The sequence below is a fragment of the Pieris napi genome, chromosome Z, assembly GCF_905475465.1.
Source record: "Pieris napi chromosome Z, ilPieNapi1.2, whole genome shotgun sequence".
NCBI lineage: Eukaryota > Metazoa > Arthropoda > Insecta > Lepidoptera > Pieridae > Pieris > Pieris napi.
Genome location: NC_062259.1, coordinates 9,097,461 through 9,121,831, shown reverse-complemented (window position 1 = coordinate 9,121,831; position 24,371 = coordinate 9,097,461). Strand labels below are relative to the sequence as shown.

Sequence of the window (24,371 nt, the reverse complement as noted above, 5' to 3'; positions counted from 1 at the left end):
TGAATTGAATTGAAAATTGAAACTCGACTGAAAAGAATTGTTCATTTTGTTGAAAATAACTTGGGGCCAGTGGGATCCAGTCCTTTGTTGCCCCGAGGCCTCTAAATCCGGCCCTGAGTGTATCAGCATATGCAGACGCATAGCGATGACAAATGGAAGTGGACTGGACATACTAGTGAATCGAGAAATGAGGAAAAACCATCATGCGCTGGTTTCACGAAATGGGATACGTAGTAATGGAGGTTGGTAGTAGTGAAATGAATGTGGTCGAAGGCAAAACTTGTTCAAGGATACGGAGAGATTCGTTGGAAAAAAGTATGGTTTTTGTCTACTATGGACTAGTCACTAGTTTTTATAATAAAATGCCTATTGTAATATTTAATATTGATGATGATTTTTGGATTGATAATTAATTCGAATAAGCATATTGTGCTATGTTTTGTTATGGAAAAAAATTGACAACAATAAATATATTTAAATAATTTATAAATATTATACGGTTAACTAAGAATTGAATTCGAAAACAAATATCTTACTATTGATACAACGATAAATTTCTATTTTCTGATACAAAAAGTGGATAGATAGACTAGATCCTCGCGAAGACTTTAACAACGGGTTAGGTAATTCCTGTTTTAGAATTAAGATTATTCTTATATTAGTAAAAATCTCTTTAATTTTCAGAACATAAATTATCGATGCTAAACATGTTGTGTCACATGAGGTCATATAAATTTTGAAACGTTTTGGTACCTATGTTGTCTTATTACCTTAAATTTTCTTATAATTTAATAATAACTCACCTTAACAATGTTTATATTATATTGGAATACTTTCCTTATAAAATTTGTACAAAACTGTAATATTATTATGAAGTCTCCGTATAAACTTTTATATTAACGCAAGTTATTTTTAAGGCACCACAATTTAATTAAATACGTTTCTTTTATTAAATCACAACAAACTAGTTTATGCGTTAACTGTATAAACTTTTTACTAACTTATTAACAGCTGTTAATTTTGAGATTTTTACACTTGTCGATTAGGCACTTAAACAATATGATTTGTATGGAGTCACTTCCACTTTCGTTGAATGTCAAATAGTAATAGAAGAAGCTGTGACAAAATACTTAAGCAAAACAATGTACTAAGTTTTTTAGAATAGCGGTTGATTTGAAGGGCGTGGTGGGTGAGGGCATGGTATGGGTACGGAGCTGCGCCCCTGCTTTTGAAGAACTTCTGCGCAGCTTCTAAGACGATCTTCACTCTAACATTGGCGACACTCAGCCGGCCAAGTGACGTTATCGAAGCAATAATGACAACAACATATTGTACTGCATAATTATACCTCATTAACGATTTAACTTAGGCTCGCCGTTAAGAAAGTGGTTCCCAAATTAAAAAAAACTATTTGTATGTTGGTACAAATTGTTTTTTAATATATTTATATGTTATGCTGTTTATGTATAATTTTTTTTCTCATTTGATTTTAAATAATTTTAAGTAAGTTAATATTATGTATTTATCTCAAAAGCTCCTTCCACACGCTAAGTAAAAGTCTAGACTAACTTGAGAATTAACCCTTTTATTGAAATCTCCAATAGATATGAAATCAGATAAATTTTCAGATAGTAAATTATATTTTTTTCCTACTTAGGTATACGTTAGGAAAAAAATATATATAAAAAATAAGAGCCCCGTAGAGCTTTCCTATCTCCAATAGGCTTACCCTAACTGGTACCGCCTTCGCCTACAACTATCAAAACTAGTTTTTCATTTCATTAAGTGTTAATAATAATAATATATAAGAGTAAATAATAAAATTAATGATAATATTGTATACATTTATGGAAAAATAACAATTATTTGCCATTTCATACGCAAATTAACAATTGCAATAATTATTAACGCCTGCCGATAGCATTTCTTAAAAAATAAGTAAAAATGTTCTAGTTTCTACTATTTAAAGATTGTCGTTATAATAATATGTCATTGTCAATAAAACACATTTTATTGACTTTACAGTATATATGACATATTGTCAACGTAGTGTCAAAGTAAAATTCATACGCTGAAGGTAGTAAATAGTTTGTTTGATGAATAATAAGATAGTACCTAAGTTTCATAGTGACCTAGAACAGTTAGTTCATTATTTTTTGGTATATTATATGCTTATAATATACCAAAAAATAATGAACTAACTATGCATTAAAATAATGGCATTGACCATTAGATATGACATTTTGACAAATGACAAACGACACTTCATAGCTGTTGATAGTGAAGTACCTGTGTAATATGTATCTATTTTTTATGTAATTTGAAGTACAATTTCAATTTTTGTAGATGAATTCAATTGCGGATAATTAACCCAAAATAAATAAACATTATAATTTTTTTAAGAATAATGAGATAAGAACCTATAATAATTCAAGTACCAAGTCTTATAAAACAATTATTTTCATGATAATGTAAGTAATAATGCTTCATAGTGCACCTACGCTTATACTAATTATAACGGAGCGGCGGGTGTAGATAGGTGAGGCTCCCCTGAAATCGGCGAGGGTTGAGGGAGATGGAGAATATTCGCACAAAAGCTTGATATTCAATTGACTGCAAACCGTGATCCGGCACTGTGCAAACCATTGCATTCGTTAGTGCATGTGTCGTTCGTGTTTCCGAAATTTTAACTGGTAAGTAATAATTTCGATATCATGTGAGTATTAATAATATGCTTAAATATTTAGTAAATTTGTTTCATTTTCGGGCTGATTTATTTCAATATATTTTTTAAGGACAAATATGGATACCTGGAAAGTAGAAGTACAAGCTTTTGCTGTGGATTTTTTAAATTGGACCATAGTACTCACATGTTTATTTTTAAAAGTGCCACAAATCTTTCACTTAAAGAACAAGCGGCCAAGTGAAATTAAAGGCTTAAGTCTTCAAGCTATTGCAATGGAAATTGTTGGGTAATTGTTTTTAAATAAGTTATAATCTAAATATTTCTTTATAAAAATTTTACTTCATAAATTTGAGAATTATGTAGCTAAATTAAAGGATTATTAGATTTAAACAGACTAATTTATTATAAAATGCTTGACCATAGATTTGTCAATATTTTGAAATGCTTTTGTAGCAAAGGCTTTGTGCTTAATTTCTGTAGAAATAATTATAATTTAGACTTTGTAGGCAAAGAGGTTGATTCTTGCCAAATAAAGATGATGAAAAATAGATATATTTGTATTCTTACTGGTAAGACACAAAAGGCCACCAGTAAATAGTATTGTTTTTTTACAGATACTCTATAATGGCATTGTATAACTTTAAAAATAAGTACACATTAAATACTTATCTGGAATACTTAGCTCTACTGATTCAGGAGTATATAATGTTGTTTTATGTACTAAGAGCTAAAGGACATCTGGCTAACAAGTACACATCAATAACTGCTGTCATATATATTGTATCCGTATCTGCATTCTTGATTGAAATAATACCTATGGAGACCCTTAACTATCTTGTTGTAAGTGTTAAAAAATTATTTATAGTAGTGATATTCATATTATACATACTTCTTTTATATTCATAAAACTTTAAACGAATTCATATAACAAAACTATACATTAATTTTTAAACTTTTTTTTATTTTTTTAGCCACTATGTTTGCCTTTGAGTGGTGTTGCTAAGGTAACTTACATTGTGGGAATGATCAGGGCTTCAAATTCAGATGCTATATCAATGGAAACTTGGGCTATGTCAGCTTTAACTAATGCTGGTAAGTACATGTTTTATTATATTCACTTATACTTATGTATCTACATTTAATTGTGTAAAATCATATGATGTGGATGATAAAAAGGAAATGTTCATTGCTATGATGAAAGATTTTTGCGAAGTGTGGTGATAATTTTATTTTATCTTGTTATGAATGTTAAAATCTTATACAGCCTTCTTCTTTAAAAATTTGTTAATGCAAATATAAGCAGCAAGGCATATACAGCTTGTTAAAGTTGTTAGTAATTTTTCAGGGCTAGAAAAAAATACTGCAGCCAAATATAATGCCTGGTCTGATAAATTTCTGCATTCATAACTTTCCCTATAATAGCTAGGCAGTGAGTATCTCATGGGTCTCCCCATGAGTCATGGGTTTGACGCGAATCTAAACTCGTTGCCAACTTAGCTACGCAATGCTTGGTGTCAGCTGCTTGCGATATTAATGAATTTCATATGTTTCAAATAGTTAAAAAAATACATGTGACACAGTACAAATTGTAGCATATAACGATAGGATACAAGTGATTTAAGCTATTATATTAGATACGTCTACGTCAAGAGTCAGCCCCAAGAGCGATTCGCGATTGTTATATTGTAATTGGCAACCGTCTATTTTTATAACATTCATTGTATGGTTAGCTGACGTCTTAACAAAAAATATCTTTGAAAGTTTCAGGTTTCGTAACATAATATTTCGGACATACCATTATTTATGCCCCGAATTGTGAAAGCTATGGAATATGCTTAAAAGGAGTATTAAGAATATCCATAGCGCTAAATAACCTACATCATGAGCACATCCCACATACACATAATCACTTACACACCATCACAAGACACACCCGAATTAGGTAGTACTTAGTTAAATCTATTTAATATTTTTTATTTACGTTTTTTTTATATTTATTATGTCTTCCATCTTAGGCTATATATTTTGTATACTTTTTTGTTATATCTAATTTAATGTAGCTGTAGGGAACGAAATAAATAAAAAATTTTTTAAACATAAGTATCGTTTAAAAACATTGTGTTCTGTCTTTTGAAATTATATTATATGATTTACATTCATCATGCTAACGCGCCGAAAAGTACTGCCTCATTTAATCTACATTGTATTGTTTTTTTTAGATAAAACTATGTAACGTTACAACGTCGGTATAAAAATTAAAAGAAGTAATTGCTTTTAGGTCGCTTTTTCACTGTTTTCATGGATTCCGCGGACAAGCACCTGTTACTTAATTATTCAGTCTCGGTGATATTGAGTAGTGCCGTATTGGGAACAGCGGTCTATTATCAACTGCAGGTGCAAACACCTATGATTGCAACTCGCCGTCGTGAGCCATCTGTGCGTCGTCACTACCACGTCGATTAAGGCAAAAATACAAGCGATCGAAATTGAATTGTAACGATATTAGGTCAATAGTCTGTAGCTATAATAATGCAATCGTCGTTTATGTATAATAAATAAAATGATCTGTTTTTTTACTTTATTGATTAACGAAACGTACAATGTGTTGTTAAAAATATTTCCTTTAGGAACTAGTTTATGTTGGTAAGCTCTACATTTTATGAATAGCCGCTTTCGTTAGGGTGTTTTATTTGTTACTATTATTATAGTTTATTAATTATTGCTCATGTTATATAAAAGACATTTACATATACCTACTATTGTATGAGATTTTATATGATTTTTAAAAGTACAATTGTATATCGAGTTTTTTACCAAGACTAGTCAAAACTCGAATTTAATATTGGTTAAAAGTTTGTCTCGATTATTATTTAAGTTCTGGGTAAAATAATATAATATGCAGTGTTTAAAATTGTATTATCTTTCTAGAGTTTATAGCTATATAACTAGTCATATAGGTAGTACAATAATTTAAAAAAATATACCTTTTATGCATTTATTTACTTTTCAATGGAATTTGTTATGAGTTTTTGAAATGTATTTTATGTGTCTTGCCTTTTTCCTTAAGTGTAGCATCATTGGCGCTATAAATAAATATTCGGCTCTATAACTGTAGAAAGAAAATTTATAATATTAATCTATGTAAAACAGATCGATAGAAATATATGTTGGCACGCTTCAATAAATTCCTGTTTTATTTAATCCTTTAGACATGCTTATCATTTTTTCTTAAAATGATATAATTGTAGAATTAAAGTTAAGGATCATCCATTTTTAACTGCTGGAATTTTTGTAATACTCGTTGCCCTGGTGATAAAGTATTTACTAGTGCTGATGGTTTTATTGTTAGTAATTGTAATCGATTTGAGGGTATCTCGTTTTTAATTCGATGTAATATCTGGGCACCTAAATTTTCTTTTGATGAAGTTCTTGTTTTACTAAGTAATAACTTTGAGTAGAGATTCCTAGAAGAATTTTCTATAGACGAGGAGGACGTTATTCTAGTTAGAGGGGAAGTTATGTTAGAGCCGTGCCGGGGTGAACTAACATACGACGGTTCGCATCTAAAAACTTGGTGAGATGGTTCTATACGGAGACATTTTGTATCTGGTAATTGAAGCAACGAGGTTGAAGGTGATTCTTCAATAACGGAACCGTTGTTATCTATTTCCATCAAACCTTCTGGTTCCTGCGCCGCGAAGCTTGCTCTACTTGCTAATTGCCTGGCTTTGCGTCTTGCTCTTGCTTTCGCCACTCTAGCTGCACTCTTCGAACCCAATAAGTGTATATTTTGGTCGATATAATTGCAAACAGCCTCAGCTTCTTTTTCAGGGGTAAGATGTATGTCTCTGAAAAACCCATATCCATCGCGAAGATCATTGATACCTTCTGTTATAAGCCATCCTAATGTGAATACTACTAGGGAAAGTGTCGTAAATACTGCCAAAGCTGTGGTGAAATCAGGGCCCATGAAATTGTTTTCAAATTTACCAATGACGCCGTATGTGATTACGTTACGAGTTCTTTCGTTTGAGTATGACCTGCAAGTATAAAACCCTCTCAGTTCTTTATCTTCCGGTAACGAAAGTCTGAGGATCCTTCCATCATCATAAACCGTAACATTCTTGCTGCTCAATCTTCCGGAGATAGCTGTGTCTAACATTACCCAATAACTTTGACTTTTAACAGAACTTAAAACCTTAGAATATATGCAGGTGAGATTAAGTATGTTTGATTTACCCCACGCTGTTTCATGATAAGATCCAGAGAGACTCGCTGTGCGCGAAGATAACTGAACGGTATTACCCATATTTCTTTCTCTATTGCAATCATGAAGGTTTAATAAAGCGCCATTAATATGTATAGAAGCAATAGTGCCGGAAAACCCTTGGATGTCTTCAGAAATATTTTTCTTAATATAAAAAGGTATGTCGCCGACATAAAATTCATCCCTACATTTGATGTGGTGGATGGTGTTCGGTAAAACAGTAGCGTATTTATCATCGATATCACCACATATATTGTAAATACCTGCACTTGAATCATTTACGTAAGTTTGACGTCTATTATTACCATCTCTCTTCTGAAATTGCCAATTATTCAAAAATATATGCAACCGTTCTCTACCATTTATAGCAGCTTCAATTACGTTTGCTGACTTTCTTTTGGATATGCTCAAATCTATCCATTGGTCGATTTGATGCGCAGTAGAACTTAGTGATTCGGGTTTCCATTCACCGGCTTTTAATTTAATTTTTAAACGAAAATTCTCTAATGCTAATAATATCCAATTACCAATCAAGCTATCGTATATGACTAAGATTAAACCATCACCCGTTGTAGGGTTTAAAGTCAATTTCACATGCCAAGTGTCTTCACTTTTATTAAAACAGGGTATGCGAATATAATAGTCGTTTTCTAGTGAAACAAAAGCTTCATCAAGATTGGCCTTGTCATATACAATATTTGAAGCGGATATTGGAAATAATTTTGATGAAGTGCTTAAATGTCGTTGTTTTTCAATGAACATACTCAACGGAATGAAATTAACAATAATTTCTTCGACAGCTCCATGAAATTCTTTGCCTACGCTTATAGATAATACATTTTTATCTAGCTCAGGATTACATGACACGGAATATTTCAACGGCATTTGTGCGTCATCAATTCGCAATAAAGCTGCATTATTTGTGAATGTGACTAGAGCTGAATGCCAAACAGCGGGAGCTATTGAATTAGGTGAACAAAAGCGAGGCAATATACATTTTGACGAACCACTGATATCCAAACATAAATGCCATTTATGCAATGTTAGATGTATAAATGGATCATTCAATTTTCCCCGACGAACGATTGTTCCTGACGGCGACAAAGGCATAAAACGGATATAAAAGTGAAAAAAAGTGAAGTGTTGTTTTGGAAAAAAATATTCTAAAGCAGAGTCACCGTTGAAAAAACTCACTGTATGAGAATAAACCTCACACGGCTTTAAGTGACACGTTCCAACTTCAGTTCGTGATCCGAAGCAATTTTTACCTTTCCCAAACGGTGAGGGTCTCGTGCAGGATCTACACCTAGAGCGTTTACCTGCCCCACATGTTTGGGAGCACGCACCCCAAGCGCTCCAACCTGACCATCCACCATCGAGGTTACATTTTTTTTTCGAGCAAGTTTCCACTTGATCATATTGTCCGCGACAATTTGTGTTCCAGGTAAAAAGCGAATGAGGTGTATATTTTTCAATGCATAATCTTTTTCTCCGCCTAATACCCATACCACAATTTTCTGAACACTCCGTCCAAGAGCCCCATGGCGTCCAAGAACCTGTAGACGAATGTTCTAGATACGGTTCTTCTATAGCGCATTGATCACCTTCACATTCTTCATATTGTAATGGGGATCCAGAACAGGTAAGGCGAGCATCTGAAGGAGGAGGTGTATCGCATTTTCTTTGTTTCCATCGCAAACCCTTTCCGCAACGTGCTCCGCAAATAGACCAAGAGTCCCACGCACTCCACTGTCCTGTGACGGGGCATCCTAAATTACGCTTAACACAAAGCAAATCATTCCATATCTCTTCCGCATTTAATTGCCATATGTTCTCTGTTACTAAAGCAGCTTCAATTGCTTCAAACGGACATTCAATTTGCAAACAACGTTCTGCAACAGCGGGAACTGCCTCTAATTGTCTGAGACCCGTAGATCTAGCTGGATCACCCTTCACCAATAAACGAAAATCTTTTAAACTGCAATTATTAAGGTAACATGTTTCCATTTCGTAATCTGTTCCACTACATGGTAACCCATTTTTTGACGGTGGTGGATTTATGCATTCTCTTGTCCTCCTACGGTGACCAGTTTCATCGCAAGATCCTTGACAGCTTGTCCATGAGGTCCAAGCAGACCATCCACCATCAACAGGGCATTCGGGGTCGGAAATAATACCTAATTCACATTCCAGCTGCCATGTGGCTAATTTGTTTTTGTCATAAGGTTTTTTACTTTCGGTTACATTTATAATGCATATAGTCAAACAGATTAATATTAAATAAATTGTCATCAGAATACTTGTTTAACACTAAAGTTTCAGACATTGTAAGATGTCACTGCCAATCATATAAATAAGATTGATTCTACCTAGCCATTAGTAAAAAAAGAAGATTGCATGGTATACAATAATTAGGGTAAGATTTTAATCTTTCTTTTATTTTTTATTGTATAGTCTAGTAACGAGACCTTAATACTAAATTAATATCAATACTTTAGTTTGTGTCAAAGACAATTAACTAATAAAGTAGACATAAACTCATTCATTTCTGTGGAGAAGCTGTAACTCTTCGATATTTACAAATTTTGACGTTGGATGTCAGCTGTAGAAAATTATGAAATGTTTACGTAACAAACTGAAATTAAATCATACAACTTCCGGGAGAGTTGAGCCATCGCTTTAAAAATTATTCGTACGCAGTGACGTTTGGGCGAGGTTGCTAATCTTTGAATAGCGAGAACAAAAAACAAGCGCGACAACGTCGCAAATTGCGTAATATTCTGGGATGTGAACCTCATGATTTATGGAATTATTCAAAAGCAGGAGATAAACAAACAATTACGTAGTTTCAATTGGTAACGGTAACAAATGTTGGAAAATTTTTACTGTTATAATGCCTTATAACAGTAAAAATTTTCCAACATTTGTTATGATTAGTTTATTTTCTATACTTTTTGATTTTGGGTTAACATCGTAAATTCTTAATAAAAATTAATTTATAAGTATAATATATAATATTAAGTAAACAATTTTTAGCAACATAGGTAGACACCTAATAAATACGACTTTTACTTTATGTGTAGGGTAAGTGCGTCAATGGTTCCGCAATATGGACTATCTTCATTTCTCAAAAATCGTCCGTCGCATCGTATTAAGCCGTACAAGCTATTTTTCGTTTTTGTCTAAATAGTCTATATTTCGTCATTATTTAATTATTATTTTATCGATATATATTTTTACCTAACTTCGTAAGCTCATAATTTCAGCAAATATTAGGTACTGTTTGGGAAAGTGGATTAAACTAGGAGAAAGGGAGTTATTTTACAATTAAAGACGTGAGTGGATGAAGGTGATATGTCGTATTTTCGGTTTTTGGTGTTTTTTGTGTGGATGAAGGTGATATGTATAATTGAATTACTACAAACCTTAAAACCGTCGATATAAAGCTTATTTTTGGAAATAAAATTTTGAAAAAGGTGTTATGTTTAGTTTATTTTAAAAATTACAGACGATGAAAGAGGTATGTACACATATCACCTTCTCCCAAATCAACAAAATAAAATCTTTACTTTTTGTGCGTTGAAGAAGGTGATATGTACGAACATAACCACTGCGCTTACTATGTTCGAATAAAGCGACCCTATTCTCCGTGAATGAAGGTGTTAAGTCGCTAACATAACACCTTCATTCGCTCAAGAGGTTCAAATAAAAAATAAATAAATGTGTTGATTACGTTCGTTCGTTGCAGTTTCGCGCGCTTTCTGTTATTGTCGATTTGTGTCTGTTGGATACTGTGTAAAATATTGTTTAAAATACATAATTGACATTTCTAAAGTGAAATTAATATGGCAGGAGCCAAAGCAAGAGCAATATTGTTGGTGAACGCTGCTTTAAGTGACCGTGTAAACGAAATAGCTCAAAACAACGATGTATACAATAATCATATCCTCAAAAATATTGCAGTTTAGATCTTTACTAATTTTTTATTTGCTTGCATTGTTTCAATCACAGTATCTACACTTTTGTGAACTTTTCTGCTCAACTGAAGGTTATAATGTGCCACACTTCATTTGTTACTCATTAATATTTTGGCATACCTAAGAGGTGATGGGGCTACGCTGACCGCTATGATATTTTGTTTTTTTAGTGTTCATTCTCGTAATAATGTTTTGTTTTGTACTCATAGTTGTAAAGGTGTCAAAATTTGATGTGTTAGGGATAAGGTTCATAAACGAAAAACATTTTATGGCAGGAGGAAAAACCGATGTCAATATTTAAATTTTTGGGTGGACTCGGTACGGTTTGGACTTGTACCTGATCGGTGTTTACTAACATTTTTTTTTACTATTTGATCGCATGCCTTCTTCTATGCTTATGGCTTTGATTTTGTAGACAATCTGGACCCTGCGTGTGATCTTGCAGATGCATGCAAAAGTTACGTAATCGCTGAACCATCCACTAGCGGTCAAGGCACAAATTATATTGGCAGCCTTGCGAAAGTTCCTGTCTCTGTAGATGATGAAATTTCAGATGTAATAGAGAATTCCCTAGAGGAAGATATAGATTATTTTGGACTTTCTTTTCGAAATAAAAAGTCATACACAGTCTTGGAGGATGTATCTCCATTGCAGAATAGAAATGAAGATTTTTCTTCCGCTAGTGATAACATTTACATTCCTGAAAGCCCCGATAGCACTAGCTCTTGTGGCGTTAATGAGCATGAATCTGACAATGAATATGCTGATCGGCAGGAAAACCCCATTATTATCTCCACTAGTGAACAGCATGCAAATAAGGATTTGGAAGAAAATATTATGCCAAAAAAGCGCAAAGTATTTCCACCAAAAGAAAATAAATCAGAAAAACGGCCGAGGAATGAACAATCTTGGAAGAAAAATTATGCAGCAATAGTTAGAGCAAAAGGAGAGGAATATGTATCTTACAAAGGAGAGATAATTCCGAAAAAAAAGATTTAGGTAGGGATTTTGATTGATTGTGTCACGAGAAGTGCAGTCTTAAATGCTCAGATAATTTTTCCATTGATGATCGGCAGTCTATTTTAAACAGCTATTATTCCCTGGACACCAATAGTAAGAATGCCCTATTATTCAGCAGCATTGAGAGTATGCCTGTAGCGAATAAACGCTGTAATGCTAGAAAGCATAAATCTGCGTCCTATAAGTACTACGTAAAAAAGAATGGAATTACGACAAAAATATGCAAGTTGGGTTTGTGCGGAATTTATCAGATAGGTCGCAAAAAAAATGATCTCATTATAAAAGGAATCAAGGAAGGACTTGCAGCTCCAAAACCAGATCAGAAAGGTAGACATCAGAATCGTCCTCACAAAATGGACGATGACGTTGTTAACCGTATAAAAGAACATATTTCTAGTTTTCCTGCTGAACAATTCATTACTCACGAAACAAAAATATGGACAAGCTCTATTTATCACCGCTACTGAATGTGACCAAGATGCACAGTGTATACTTAGAAATATGTCATAATGAGGACCTACCAGACCAATACCGTATCAAGAAAACTTCATATAACCAAATTTTTGTCACACAATTCAACCTATCGTTTGGATACCCAAAGAGTGATACGTGCGCTACGTGCGATGCTGGAGACTTAAATGACGAACATAAGTCAAATTATTATGCTGCTGTTGAAGCTATGCAAGTTGACCGTAGAAAACCAACTCGAGATGGCGATATTGTGTACGTTACGATGGATTTACAACAAACCATGCCATTACCAAAACTAACAACATCAAAAGCATTCAATTTGCGTCAACTGTGGTTTTACAACCTGGGTATTCATGTTTGTGATGGAAGCAAAGAAAAAGCCGTATGTTGTACCTGGACTGAAGATGTTGCGGACCGCGGAAGTGCCGAAGTTGCGAGCGCACTTTTAAGATTTGTGGAAATAGATCCAAGTTGCCAAAACAAAGATCACCTATTAATTTGGTCAGATTCATGTGCCGGCCAAAACAAAAATTTCACCATAATTACACTTTATCAATATCTTATCCTTAAAGGATATTTCAAAGTAATCGATCACAAGTTTCCTGAAGTTGGCCATTCTTATTTAGATTCGGATCGTGATTTTGGCAGAATAGAAAAAGTCCTAAGAAAGCACGACACAGTTTTCGTTCCTGACCAGTACCGTGATATCATTTGCAAAGCTTCTCGTAATAATACAGTGATTAATATGACAGAACATTTCAGAAAAATTGGTGAGTTACAAGATAATCTCAATTTGATAAATAGGAAAAAAGATGTAAGCAATAGAAAAATCAGTTTTAGGGATGGTATCAAATGGATTCGAGTTGAGGAGTATGGATCTTATCTATACAAAGAATCGTACGATGAAATGACACCGTTCAAAAAGGTGGACATATTAAAAAAGAAATCGAAGGTGTCCGCGAATTTAGAAATTCCACGTGTGACTGGTAAGAATGGTACTGTTTCAGTAGAAAAAAAACAGAATCTCCGACACCAACTAAAGTACGTGAAGCCAGAATATCGCTATTTTTTTGAGTCAATTTTAAGCCAAGAATAGTATCTTTTTATATATAGCATGATCACAAGTGTGATATAGTAATATAATAGCTTAAGTTTTTGCAGAGGCTGGTTCTGTGTATTAAAAAAAATTAACATGTTTATTAATATTCGTACTTAGCACCTAATTTTATATAGCCGTAAGGACAAATAGTTTAAGTTAGTTCATGGAAGAAGGAGTTATGTTAAGTTTTTTTTAATATAATATCGAATAATATCGCAAGAGTTTTATTATCAACGTATCCTCAATATTTAGGATCATTCACACTACTTTGCATTCAAATTCACGGCATAACTAATCATTTAAGCGACTTACAAAAGAAAATTGTAGCAAAACTTTAACTTCAATTTTCTCAAAATCTAAAAAATTGCACTTATCACCTTCATCCACTCACGTCTTCAATTAATAATAAAATACTCTATGTATGTTATATATAGGTAATATTATTGATAAATGAATTGATTTATGCTATTGGAATTGCGAAGGAATGTTGACTTGACATGTTCCTTAATTAAATTAAAATGAAAAAGATAGCTCTAATTATTACTTATTCGTATTTATTTAAGTGTGTGAGTAACCTTAAATAATTACTAATATACAATAAGGTAGCTGCACAAAACAAAAATGTCGCAAATTTTAACTCAAACTGCAATCAATATAACATACAGTGCCAGATAGCAAAGGATGCATTTTTCTCGTGATCAAATCATTGACAAAACTTTGTAAGAGCCATGAAACGTACGGCGCTAAAACAAATTAATTTGTCTATCAAATCAAATAAATAAGTTACTGTAAAGCCACAGACTATAACATGATGTTGTTTTATTTAGGTATTAATTTTAAGTGCAAATGACCCAACTTTAAAAATGACGCTTTCGTATACAAACAAAAAATAATGGAAACGGTTCCATTGTTTCCTCATAAAATTGCAAATTAGTTATAGTTCAAAATCATAGATTTCCCTTAATGTGGCGATTATTGATACTGTAATATATATTAACGTCTATTATTTTCGTTCAAATACAAGTAAATTTAGTATTATTATTATAACGGCTTTTAGATTTTTTTTTCATTGTGGTTCATATCTGTTCATGTTCAGTATAATTTAAAACTGAACACTATAGGAAATTTACAAAAGGAAACCAGAAAATGAATAATTGAAATAATGTCAGGACAAAATTATATATTTAAATAACACTTCACGTCTCGGCGATTCAGGTCATACAGAGAAGGCTCCAGAAGTCCAGACTAAGTATTTGTAGCTTTCAATGTACGTATGGCTCCATCTAGTAGCGTGTTATAATGGCTAAACACTACAAACGCTGATTTATTATCATGCCATCTACTGATACCTATTAAAGATTTTATGGTTTGCATCCAAGATGTGTAATTCTCAAAATATTGTTTACAATTTAGTGTGTTTATGTTGTAAAGATGTAAAAGAAGTTTTTGCATTTAACATTACTGGTCTATTACTATAATATGTTTGGTTTGTAATTAGCTAGTGAGGCTGTCTGACTTATCAACGAACTGGTTATTATATTTCCATGTAAGGCACGCGTTACACAGCGTAACATTTTTGCTATTTCTTAACAGAGGTCATTGCTTTATAAATGTTGAGAAGTCGAAACGTTACGCACATTATTCCTATTGGTTAATACGCTTGTAGGTTCATATATATTTTGTATGATTCAGAGTTAGAGTGGTAATTATAAATACACAAGGAGTTAGAATACTAATTTATTTAATATTAAACAAATTATTTGCTAACATTAATATCACAAAAGCATAATCAACTTAAAAAAATTTAGTTTAGTTAATGTTTTAGGCAAAAGAATAACTGAACATATTTACATATTTTGATTAAATCAAAATTATTAAGAGGAACCTAGGTACAGTTTTTTTTTATTTGTATCTACAACATTCTTGTTTTTAAAAAACATCACTTTGTACGACGATTATTAATTCCTTTGTGTCACACAAGTATTTATGTGCTTGCGCTGATCAAACAAACCTATCTAAATTGATCTGTGTAATAAAAACATAAATATTTTTCTTCATTAGCTATCTGACCCTGACATTGGCTACGGTATTTTAATATATTAAAACCCAGTTTTGTGGATGATTATAGGCAAATAGGATTGGACAATGTAGTAATAAAGAATATGAAGTTGAGTTGATATTTTGTGAAACTTGTAACCATTGTTGGAGCCAATCTCGCATGTTCTGATTTGATAGGTGGCTTCCATTTAAACCACGTATGTGACATGCATTTCTCAATGATTCAGATCCAAGTACATCCACACCACCTTCCCTAATTATTGCTTTGTCCATTTCCCATAGCAAGAATGCTCTATATTTTAGTTTTTTCCTCCTAAATAAGCTTTTTTGTAACCCATGCATTTTGAGCAACTGCCCCTAAAAATATAATAAAAATAAATATTTTAGTACTATAATAGAAATAGTTAACTATACTTAATAGTTTTTAATCATTTAATTTTGACAAGGGTAGAAAATAATTTATATATTTTGGAAACTATAGACACCCAGGATTATCTATCTATTAGATAGTTTTTTTCCGTAAATCAATAGTATTTTAAGAAAAAAATTAAATTTTCCTTACCATGTGCGAGTATGACAGATCTTTTAAACTATATGGAGACATTGTAAATAACTTTTCACAAGCTATTACATCGTTAGGAGTTGGGTGAACTCCTGACCCTAAAAGGGCAATTATTTTTTCCCACTTCACTTTTAAATCACTCTCTGGAATACTGCCCATTTTTTCTTGAAGAGCTCTAAACACAGCACGGTTGTGTCTTAGACGTTCTGTCAAATCTTGCATTGAAAATTCCACTCTCTGTTGTATAGACCAAAAATGAGAGCACAACAGCTTTTTGGGTTTCAGTAATCTGGAAAATAGGTTAGAAATAGTATTAAGTATGCAATAAGGCTTATCAATATGACTAAAAAAAATTCAAACTTACTACATAATACTGCTCTATACCTTAACATAATATCAAATACAGTGTAAACACCGTGTAACATCTCTCGATTTTCTTTTGTCTTAGCCCACAATAACTGACTAGACTGTTGGCATCATAATATATACCAAACTTTCTAAGAAATCCGTTCTTTTGCTTACAAATTCGGATTGCTTTGAAAATGCCTCAATATCGCAGGATATGAATAAAAAAAGTAAAAACACGACATAGTTACTGGTGCATTGAACGACGACAGGCGAAAAGAACAGACAGACTAGAAAATTTAATAGCTTTTTCTAATATTAATTTTTTTCTATATATAGAAAAAAATAGTATAATTACAAGAACTCTTTGTAACAAGAAAATATAATATGTATAGTCCCTTGAGTGTCTTTATAAACTGTATATATTTATGTCATATACCAGCATTTAAAGAATTCTTTCAAAGAGGCTAATATGGATAGTACTTACGCTAATGGGAATATGATATAGTTTCCAAAAGGAATGGTAGACAATATTAAAACAGGTGCTATTTTCCACATGTCTCCTGGCATTTTTTCATAAAGTTCAATGTCTTGTCGACTCATTTTTGAAAAGCCCTGATCTCTAGTGAACTTGATTCTAAGTGTGATATATGCTTTTAAATCTCTAAGAAAGTCTTTTATACCAATACTAAACACTCGGTACATCTTCATTGCTGCTGGAAATCTTACCTCCAGCACTTTAGTATAATTTTTCACATACTGAATGTATCTAGTTATTACAAATGTTCTAAATTTTTCCTTTTCATGTTTTATAGCACTTGTATGTTTTGGTCGCTCTTGTGTCAAGAATCTGAAATCAATAGTGATCAAACTTGTTTATTAAGTAAATATTCAATATAGTATGGTAAAGGTACTTTATTTTCAAAGATTGATAATGTTGAGACAGTTTGATATTGTTGATAACATGGTTTACAATATACATGTATAAGGTAAAAAATACTTCCTTTGAAAAATCTTACATATTTGTGAAATGTAATAACCACGAAGAGTATTTTTTTAAGTACTCAGTCTATATGATTATGCCTAGTCACAACACAAAACATGTTTATGTCTAAGATTTGAGCGTAATATTTATAAATAGTTGTTTACTATACTAGAGTATTTATTACTCACCTATTCGCATCGATTCTTTGGCTACACAATTTAATACAATTTGAACGATTGTAGGATAAAAGTATTCTTGAAACTGTATTTATTCTATAGGTAGACATAGTATAAAGCTTATCCCAATTTAAATTTTAACAAAATGAAAATAATTTGTTTTGAAAAGATAATTAAGAAAAGCCTAGTAAAATATTTTTAACGTGTCTGGAACACACTGAAGATCGCAGACACTAGACACTAGACAGTTTTCTATTTATAATAGGTATTTTATTTTTAAGCTAGAAGATTGAAGCATCAGCTGTTTACATGCAAATGTCAAACGGAATATTAAATTGTCAGCTATCAACAAAACAACAGACATTGACATTGATAATTAACAGAAGGTATTAAAATGTAGAATAATATAAATTAAAAAGAAAATATAACGGGATTATCCCATTGAATTTTTTGCATTGGAACATGGATGATGGAATTTTCTAGTGAAAAATATACCTATGACATGACAACATCCCACAGTCCTGGTCGAAAGCCAAATAATAATAAATAGTTTGATCTCATCTAAAATGAGGCTAGATTGTAAGGTCGAGATGGTAAATTTTATTGTTATCCAAAAAAATTAAGATCAAAATTATTACATATACTTTTAGTTTTTAGAGTAAATTCAGGAAAAGTCAGTAATTATTTTAAACTAAATACTATGTAACATTATAATGAGGACAAATTTACCTATTTTTATGAATTAATTAAAAAGTATAGCATCGTGTAGGCACTTTAATTAGTCATGAATAGAATGCATGGCACACAAACATAAAATAACCTACCAGTTATAGCAAATTTCTACTAACACCAAAAGTTCGTGAGTATCATTATTTGTATAAGTACGGAATATTAAGATTTTATTTTGTTGTTGTATAATGGAAAAATCGTTTTAATAATGTGTTTCCGCCTTAAGATTATCAACGTTTCTGATCAATACAGGAAGATAGAAAATACAAGGGCACGGATCGGTCTGATTTTGGTTTTTATACAATTCCTCTCCTCCTCCATATGTTGCATAAACGTAACATAGCATCTTTCACCATTCCAATTCCACTACTCCAGTCTCCACTATTCTTTTTTATCATAGACAGTGCTGTCATCATTGGATTGTTGTGATTTGTACACATAGTGGTCGACAATATTGATGCCTGAGATGTTGCAAGTTTTATTACGAGTTGTGTCATTTTGGACATGTTACACGTAGAGGTGTAGAAAAACATTGCGATTGGCAGAGTGGACGGCACTCGACCTCTAAGCCCTAACTCGCTGGACCGATTATGTATAGGCCCTTACAGGTAACACAGGCGCTGAAGATTGTGGAAGACAAGGAGTGGAGGAAATTGTGCGGCAACACTAACACGACCTTCAGAATCCATTATTTATCTACATTAAGTTGTTTATCATGATCTTATCTCATGACATAAGTACCTAGATAGAAACTTCTTTCATAATTTTAGTATTTTTTTTGGAAAATTTTATTGACAAGTTGACAATCCTTAAAACATGTCAAGTCTTCTAATCAATCATAGAACGTGGTAAATTCTGAAACAAAACTGGTCATAAAAATTACATAATATTATCACGTTATAACGATGAATTTTAAGGAAGTATAAACAAAATATATTTCAAGATGAGTTCAAGGTACTTATAATTATTAATCCGAATGTAAAGAATAAAGCTTCTCAGCAGGCTTTTGGCATTTTATTCTATATCTGGAATTCTAAGTAAATTAGAAAAAGTAAAAGATTAAACGTATTAATACATTATACACTAATAATATCACTTATACACTAATTAAGTGATGTTCGTAAGCGGTCTGAGCCAACTATGACATCTAACACAGCAAATATTTTCTCCGTAAACACCCCCTTAAATACAATTTATGGCCAAGTACAATTCATTTTCTCATATTGACGTTTTTATTAAAACAAATGCTTCCTACAGGAATGATATACAAAATAAGTAATTAGTAAGCCATACGCTCTCATACACGCACATATATACGTTCGTCCAGACACCAATTTTTTTTATGCCTTAAATTGATAATGATAATTGATGCGAGGTGGCGCTATGTTGTAAATTAAACTTTTTAGGTCCATTATTCATGATAGTTTTAAATAGTTTAATTAGAATATTATCCAAATAAAAAGTAAATCGGTGAATTTTGTAAAAGTTATCATTGTGCTAGTAGACTGTTGTACAATAATATTTCATGAAACATAATAACAGCAATAAATCAAGTGTCAAAAAAATTGCATAATATGGTATTATCGCTTAAAAATACAATTCCTAGTAAATTTCTAAACTTAATTAATTCATCAGTACTTCTCAATCAAACTATGCCTGTTATGGCTCTAGAAGTTTAACTGACAACAGAAGTCCTGTAGTTGCTAGTAAACTTTTAAATTATGGCACCATGATGTATTTAAAATATTGGTAGCCCATGTCTATCAAATGATTTAATCACCTTCCTAGAAGTTTCACTGCCGTGTAATGAACGCTTTGCCGTTATACTCAAGGCAAGGTGACTTTATAATGTGAAGGTTTTTAGGTCATCAGTTTTGACTACAATTATAAATATATAAACTGTTCTTATTATGACATTATGATTATTGATATGAGGGTTTTTATGCCTATTTTAAGATTACTCATTATAAGGTTTTTGTTTATAATCAATCAATCTCAACAGAAATATAAGCTGTTCGTAACCTAATTAGAAAAAATATTGTTACAGTGATAACACGCGCTGCTGTTTGAAATGTAAAGCATCTTGTAATACTGAATTCAAGCAAATTGTGAATCTTAAGAGCTCTGGACTCGTAATTTATTCGGAAAATTCGGTGAGATTTGAAGTAACTAATGAATATATCTTACGATATGTATTGAAAAAATATATAATTTTTAATTTTCAACAGTCAAAAAACATAAGATACAAAAACATAGCTAGTATTATATTACACAACAGCGGTCTCAAGGAATTGAAAAAATTTAATTATGTTGCAGAACTTTGTAAGTCAGTCATGTCTTTATATTAAATTGAATTATAATTTAATAAATAATAGTGAGCTCGCTATGTTACTTAGTAGGATTGTAGAATAAATCTATTTTTATTTTTATTCCAGTTTACTTTATCTGATATATATATATATTTGTATTCTTACCCAAAAAAATTAACCTAAATTTCCCCAGGTCAATACAAAACAAAATGTTACCAATGTCAAAAGGTAATACAGCGAGTTCGTGATCTGCTAGACAATATAGATATTATAAGAAAAAATGAAGTTTTGGCTATATGCGACCATTGTAAGCGATCTAATGTAAAATTGAAGTGTAAGCGATGTGAATACATGTTGGAGAGATTTATATCATGTAGAGTACAGCAAACTGAAAGTCTCAGAGAGGAATACGCAGCTTGGTGGCAAACTGTGAAAAATACTCTAATGACAATTATTGATGTACAAAACACTTGTCCACATAGGGTTTGCTTTGTTCGAGATTCAGATCCGGAACTTAGGAAACTTATCAATTTTCTGAAAATGCCATCGCCAACGATCCACCCTCGCGTAGATGCGTTTCCTTCCAGGAAGATTGTACTGCCACTTCCTGTGGATAAAGAAACCAAAAATGTTTTATTAGAAATAATAAATGAAATAAGCTTAGATAAATTGTCAAAAGAAGACTCGGCATCCGTTTTAAGTACATGTATGTGTAGATATTTTAACGAACAAAAAAATGAACGCATGCATCCTAAAGTTTCCCTGGAGCTACCAGTTATTAAAGACAACAAAATCGAAAGTTCAGAACTGAATGATGCGTTGAAGCTAGGAGTTGCAGGAATGTTAGATGGTGACGGAGATTATCTCTCAAAACAAAACGCCCTAAAAGATTCTAAAATGGTTTCAGATCGTAGAAAAAATATAAGATCATTAAAAAAAACCGGTGAAGATGGTGAATTGAAGTAAGTTCCTCATATAGAATTATGACAACAGTGTATTATGGCAGTTAGTAAAATTTAATTTTATCATTTTAGTGAAGATGAAACAAATAAAAACAAAACAAATACCAAAACGTCACCGGAAAACACAAAAGGAAGAAAATATAAACTTGATCCAGAATATGAACTTATGTTGCAATTAATAAAAATCCACAAAGAAGAAGGAAAATTAAAGCCAGGAAAAACTAAATCTACTCTACGTATCTTGAAAAATATGCCGAAGATTGAACCTCTTCCTGAATTGCCCGTGCGTCCACCTAAACCTCGGAGGCCTGATGCACATTTGATAACTGCAGGAAGTACTTTAGTCTGTACGCCTCATGATAGTCTACCGCGTGTTATGATACGTGGAACACGGATGGTATCTCGAGATCAGCGCATGAAAACAAAATACCCTATCACATTGGAACCTATCCTCTTTAAAAATCAAATTCAATGCGTTACACCAGTTGAATCATCAAAATCTTCAAAAACGTCATCTTCATCCGAAAGTTCAATTGAAGAGATGGCTAAAAGTCGTTTTGTTAGTATAATATATTATCTACTAAGTTAAACATTTTTTGTAACTAAATCATAAAATATGTCTTCATTAATCGTTCGTTTTTTAGATGGGTAAGGGAATAACAAAATACGCACTTTCAAAGAAAGAATTTATTGATAAAGGATGGACTATGTTGCCAAGCACGAAAATTATGAGAAGGGTTTCTAGATTTTTTTTTAAAGTAGACAAGGAGCAGTTATGTAGTACAGTACCATATAAACATTTATGATTTTTCTCGGTTTAATGGTAGGAGGATCATACAATTGTTCTATGGAGACGTACAATCTCGTACGTAATTTCTGTCTAATGTGTAAAAGCTTGATTTTATCGAGATTCGATAAGGCCCATTATTTTACAGTTTCTATTATAAGAAAATCCTATATTTCTTATTATCACAGTAATAAAGTACTAAGCCATATTTAGTTATTGATTTATCTATACAACTTTACGGTGTTGATCAAACCTCGTCTATTTAAACAGACCTCGTCTATTTAAACTGACCTCGTCTGTTGTTAATAACACAAATATAAAGTTTAACGTCCGAATTAAATCTCAGTATCTTGGTAAACACAGCAAATATATATGTTTTGTACTCTCATCAGATGAATATATATAAAATGGAGCCAGCAAATCCTCACTTCGATTGGTTTAAGACTCATGCACATAAAAGAGCTATGTTCTATGATACGAGGGAGATTTTAGCAGAAATAAATGAAAATGGCTGCGGTGGTAAATGGTTTTATAAAAATGGTTCTGTTGCACTCCATTATTGTAATAGCCAAGGTAAGAACAGGTGATTTCGTGGTCGTATTAAATATCGGCGCCTTTTTAGCCGAGAGGAACTTAATCATGTATTTTCTCTGTTACCTGAGTTGATGTTACTTGGATCTCTCGTTTTACAGTATATTTGTTGACATTGATAATTGTAAAGTTAGGAAATAAAAGTATTATGTGTCATCATTTTACAAAGATTACTAAAACAATTTCTTACAGGTCGTAGTGATAAGTATAGGTATATTATATATGACTTAAACGAAGATGACTATGTCGACGTAAAGAATACAAGAAGGCCATTGACTATTTTGGCTTGTTTTGACTATTTAGGAAACGGTGTTGTTTATGATCAGTCCGGAAAGGCCAGGTACAAAATTAAAACAAAAAGTTGATTAGCTTTTGAATAACTACTCAAATATATTTCTTTCAGGATAAAATACAACCAATCAGAGGGAATTATTATTGATAATAAAATTGGCGTTCCAAGTAAATGGAAATGGCATTCGCTAAACGATCCCCCTGTTTTACAAAATGTTTACATGGATAATAAAGTAACAGATGATTCACTTTTACAAAACTTCATTATACCTGATGATTTAATGATTTTTAATAATGACAATATCTCTAAAGTCGATGATGACATGTTAGCGATTGAATTTGAAAACTTCGTAAGAGGCAAAGCTCAGAAAATAATGCAAAAAATGACATCATATAAAATACGAATGAAGGCTGTAAAAATTAATGATTTTTTTTCTTTGAGGATCATAGATCAAGAGAATATTTATATTATTTTTAGAAATGGGCATATACCTTTTAAGTTGAATATAGGCATGCGCTTGAAGAGCAATGAAATAATTGATACTATAACAGTTGATGTTGCTGAAGTTTCTACGCCATATGATTTTGTACCAGAAACAAAGAGCCATTCCGATATTCACGAAGTACTCCGCTGCATGCAAAACTTTAGTAAATCAAGACACAGATAAGAAAAATATTAGACATATTGTTCATTTTTTACATACTGACACACTTCTTTTAACTTTTTTTTCTTTTAGAATTTAGTTGTCTGTTAAAGGATACACTTTACACTGATTTATGTACCATTCATCACGATCTTATGTTTTGTATTTGTATTACTATAAGGATTATATTAATAATTTTTTAAAGAATTTTTAGGGATAAAATATAGACATCATTTATTAATGTATTAGTTACCTACTTAAGATACGCTTGTGAACGTCAGTAAAAAAATTAATGCTTCCAAAGTTACATTTACTGCCAGTCCCCAAATCAAGCGTAGAACGAGAAGAACTGGCAAGAAACTCTCCTTCACTCTTCCAACCACCAAGGTTTTACAAAATGTTTGCAAGCAAC

The 24,371-nt window shown here is 32.0% G+C and overlaps 4 protein-coding genes across 5 annotated transcripts; 2 read left to right on the top strand and 2 right to left on the bottom strand.

Annotated features, from left to right (window-relative positions):
* The first annotated feature begins 2,289 nt into the window (after positions 1 to 2,289).
* Positions 2,290 to 5,871, top strand: LOC125062720 (solute carrier family 66 member 3). 2 transcript variants are annotated; one of them, XM_047668808.1, is made up of 5 exons: positions 2,290 to 2,693; positions 2,796 to 2,972; positions 3,301 to 3,526; positions 3,658 to 3,778; positions 4,965 to 5,871. In XM_047668808.1, the coding sequence occupies exons 1-5, from the start codon at positions 2,662 to 2,664 to the stop codon at positions 5,147 to 5,149; spliced, it is 741 nt and encodes a 246-aa protein (XP_047524764.1). In that variant the 5' UTR covers positions 2,290 to 2,661; the 3' UTR covers positions 5,150 to 5,871. The 2 variants fall into 2 exon arrangements, with proteins under 2 accessions (XP_047524764.1, XP_047524765.1); XM_047668809.1 differs by having other exon boundaries at positions 2,291 to 2,716.
* An 8-nt stretch (positions 5,872 to 5,879) lies between these two features.
* On the bottom strand, positions 5,880 to 9,250 carry LOC125062719. Its single transcript, XM_047668807.1, has one exon. It carries the CDS (start codon positions 9,243 to 9,245, stop codon positions 5,943 to 5,945), a length of 3,303 nt encoding a protein of 1,100 aa, XP_047524763.1. The 5' UTR covers positions 9,246 to 9,250; the 3' UTR covers positions 5,880 to 5,942.
* A 6,360-nt stretch (positions 9,251 to 15,610) lies between these two features.
* Positions 15,611 to 17,928, bottom strand: LOC125062723 (LETM1 domain-containing protein 1). Its single transcript, XM_047668810.1, has 4 exons — positions 17,659 to 17,928; positions 16,973 to 17,335; positions 16,141 to 16,429; positions 15,611 to 15,935 (listed from the first exon to the last, which is right to left on the bottom strand). The coding sequence occupies exons 1-4, from the start codon at positions 17,754 to 17,756 to the stop codon at positions 15,612 to 15,614; spliced, it is 1,074 nt and encodes a 357-aa protein (XP_047524766.1). The 5' UTR covers positions 17,757 to 17,928; the 3' UTR covers position 15,611.
* A 4,611-nt stretch (positions 17,929 to 22,539) lies between these two features.
* LOC125062635 lies at positions 22,540 to 24,340 on the top strand. Its single transcript, XM_047668675.1, has 3 exons — positions 22,540 to 23,006; positions 23,217 to 23,364; positions 23,428 to 24,340. The coding sequence occupies exons 1-3, from the start codon at positions 22,826 to 22,828 to the stop codon at positions 23,981 to 23,983; spliced, it is 885 nt and encodes a 294-aa protein (XP_047524631.1). The 5' UTR covers positions 22,540 to 22,825; the 3' UTR covers positions 23,984 to 24,340.
* Positions 24,341 to 24,371: the final 31 nt, after the last annotated feature.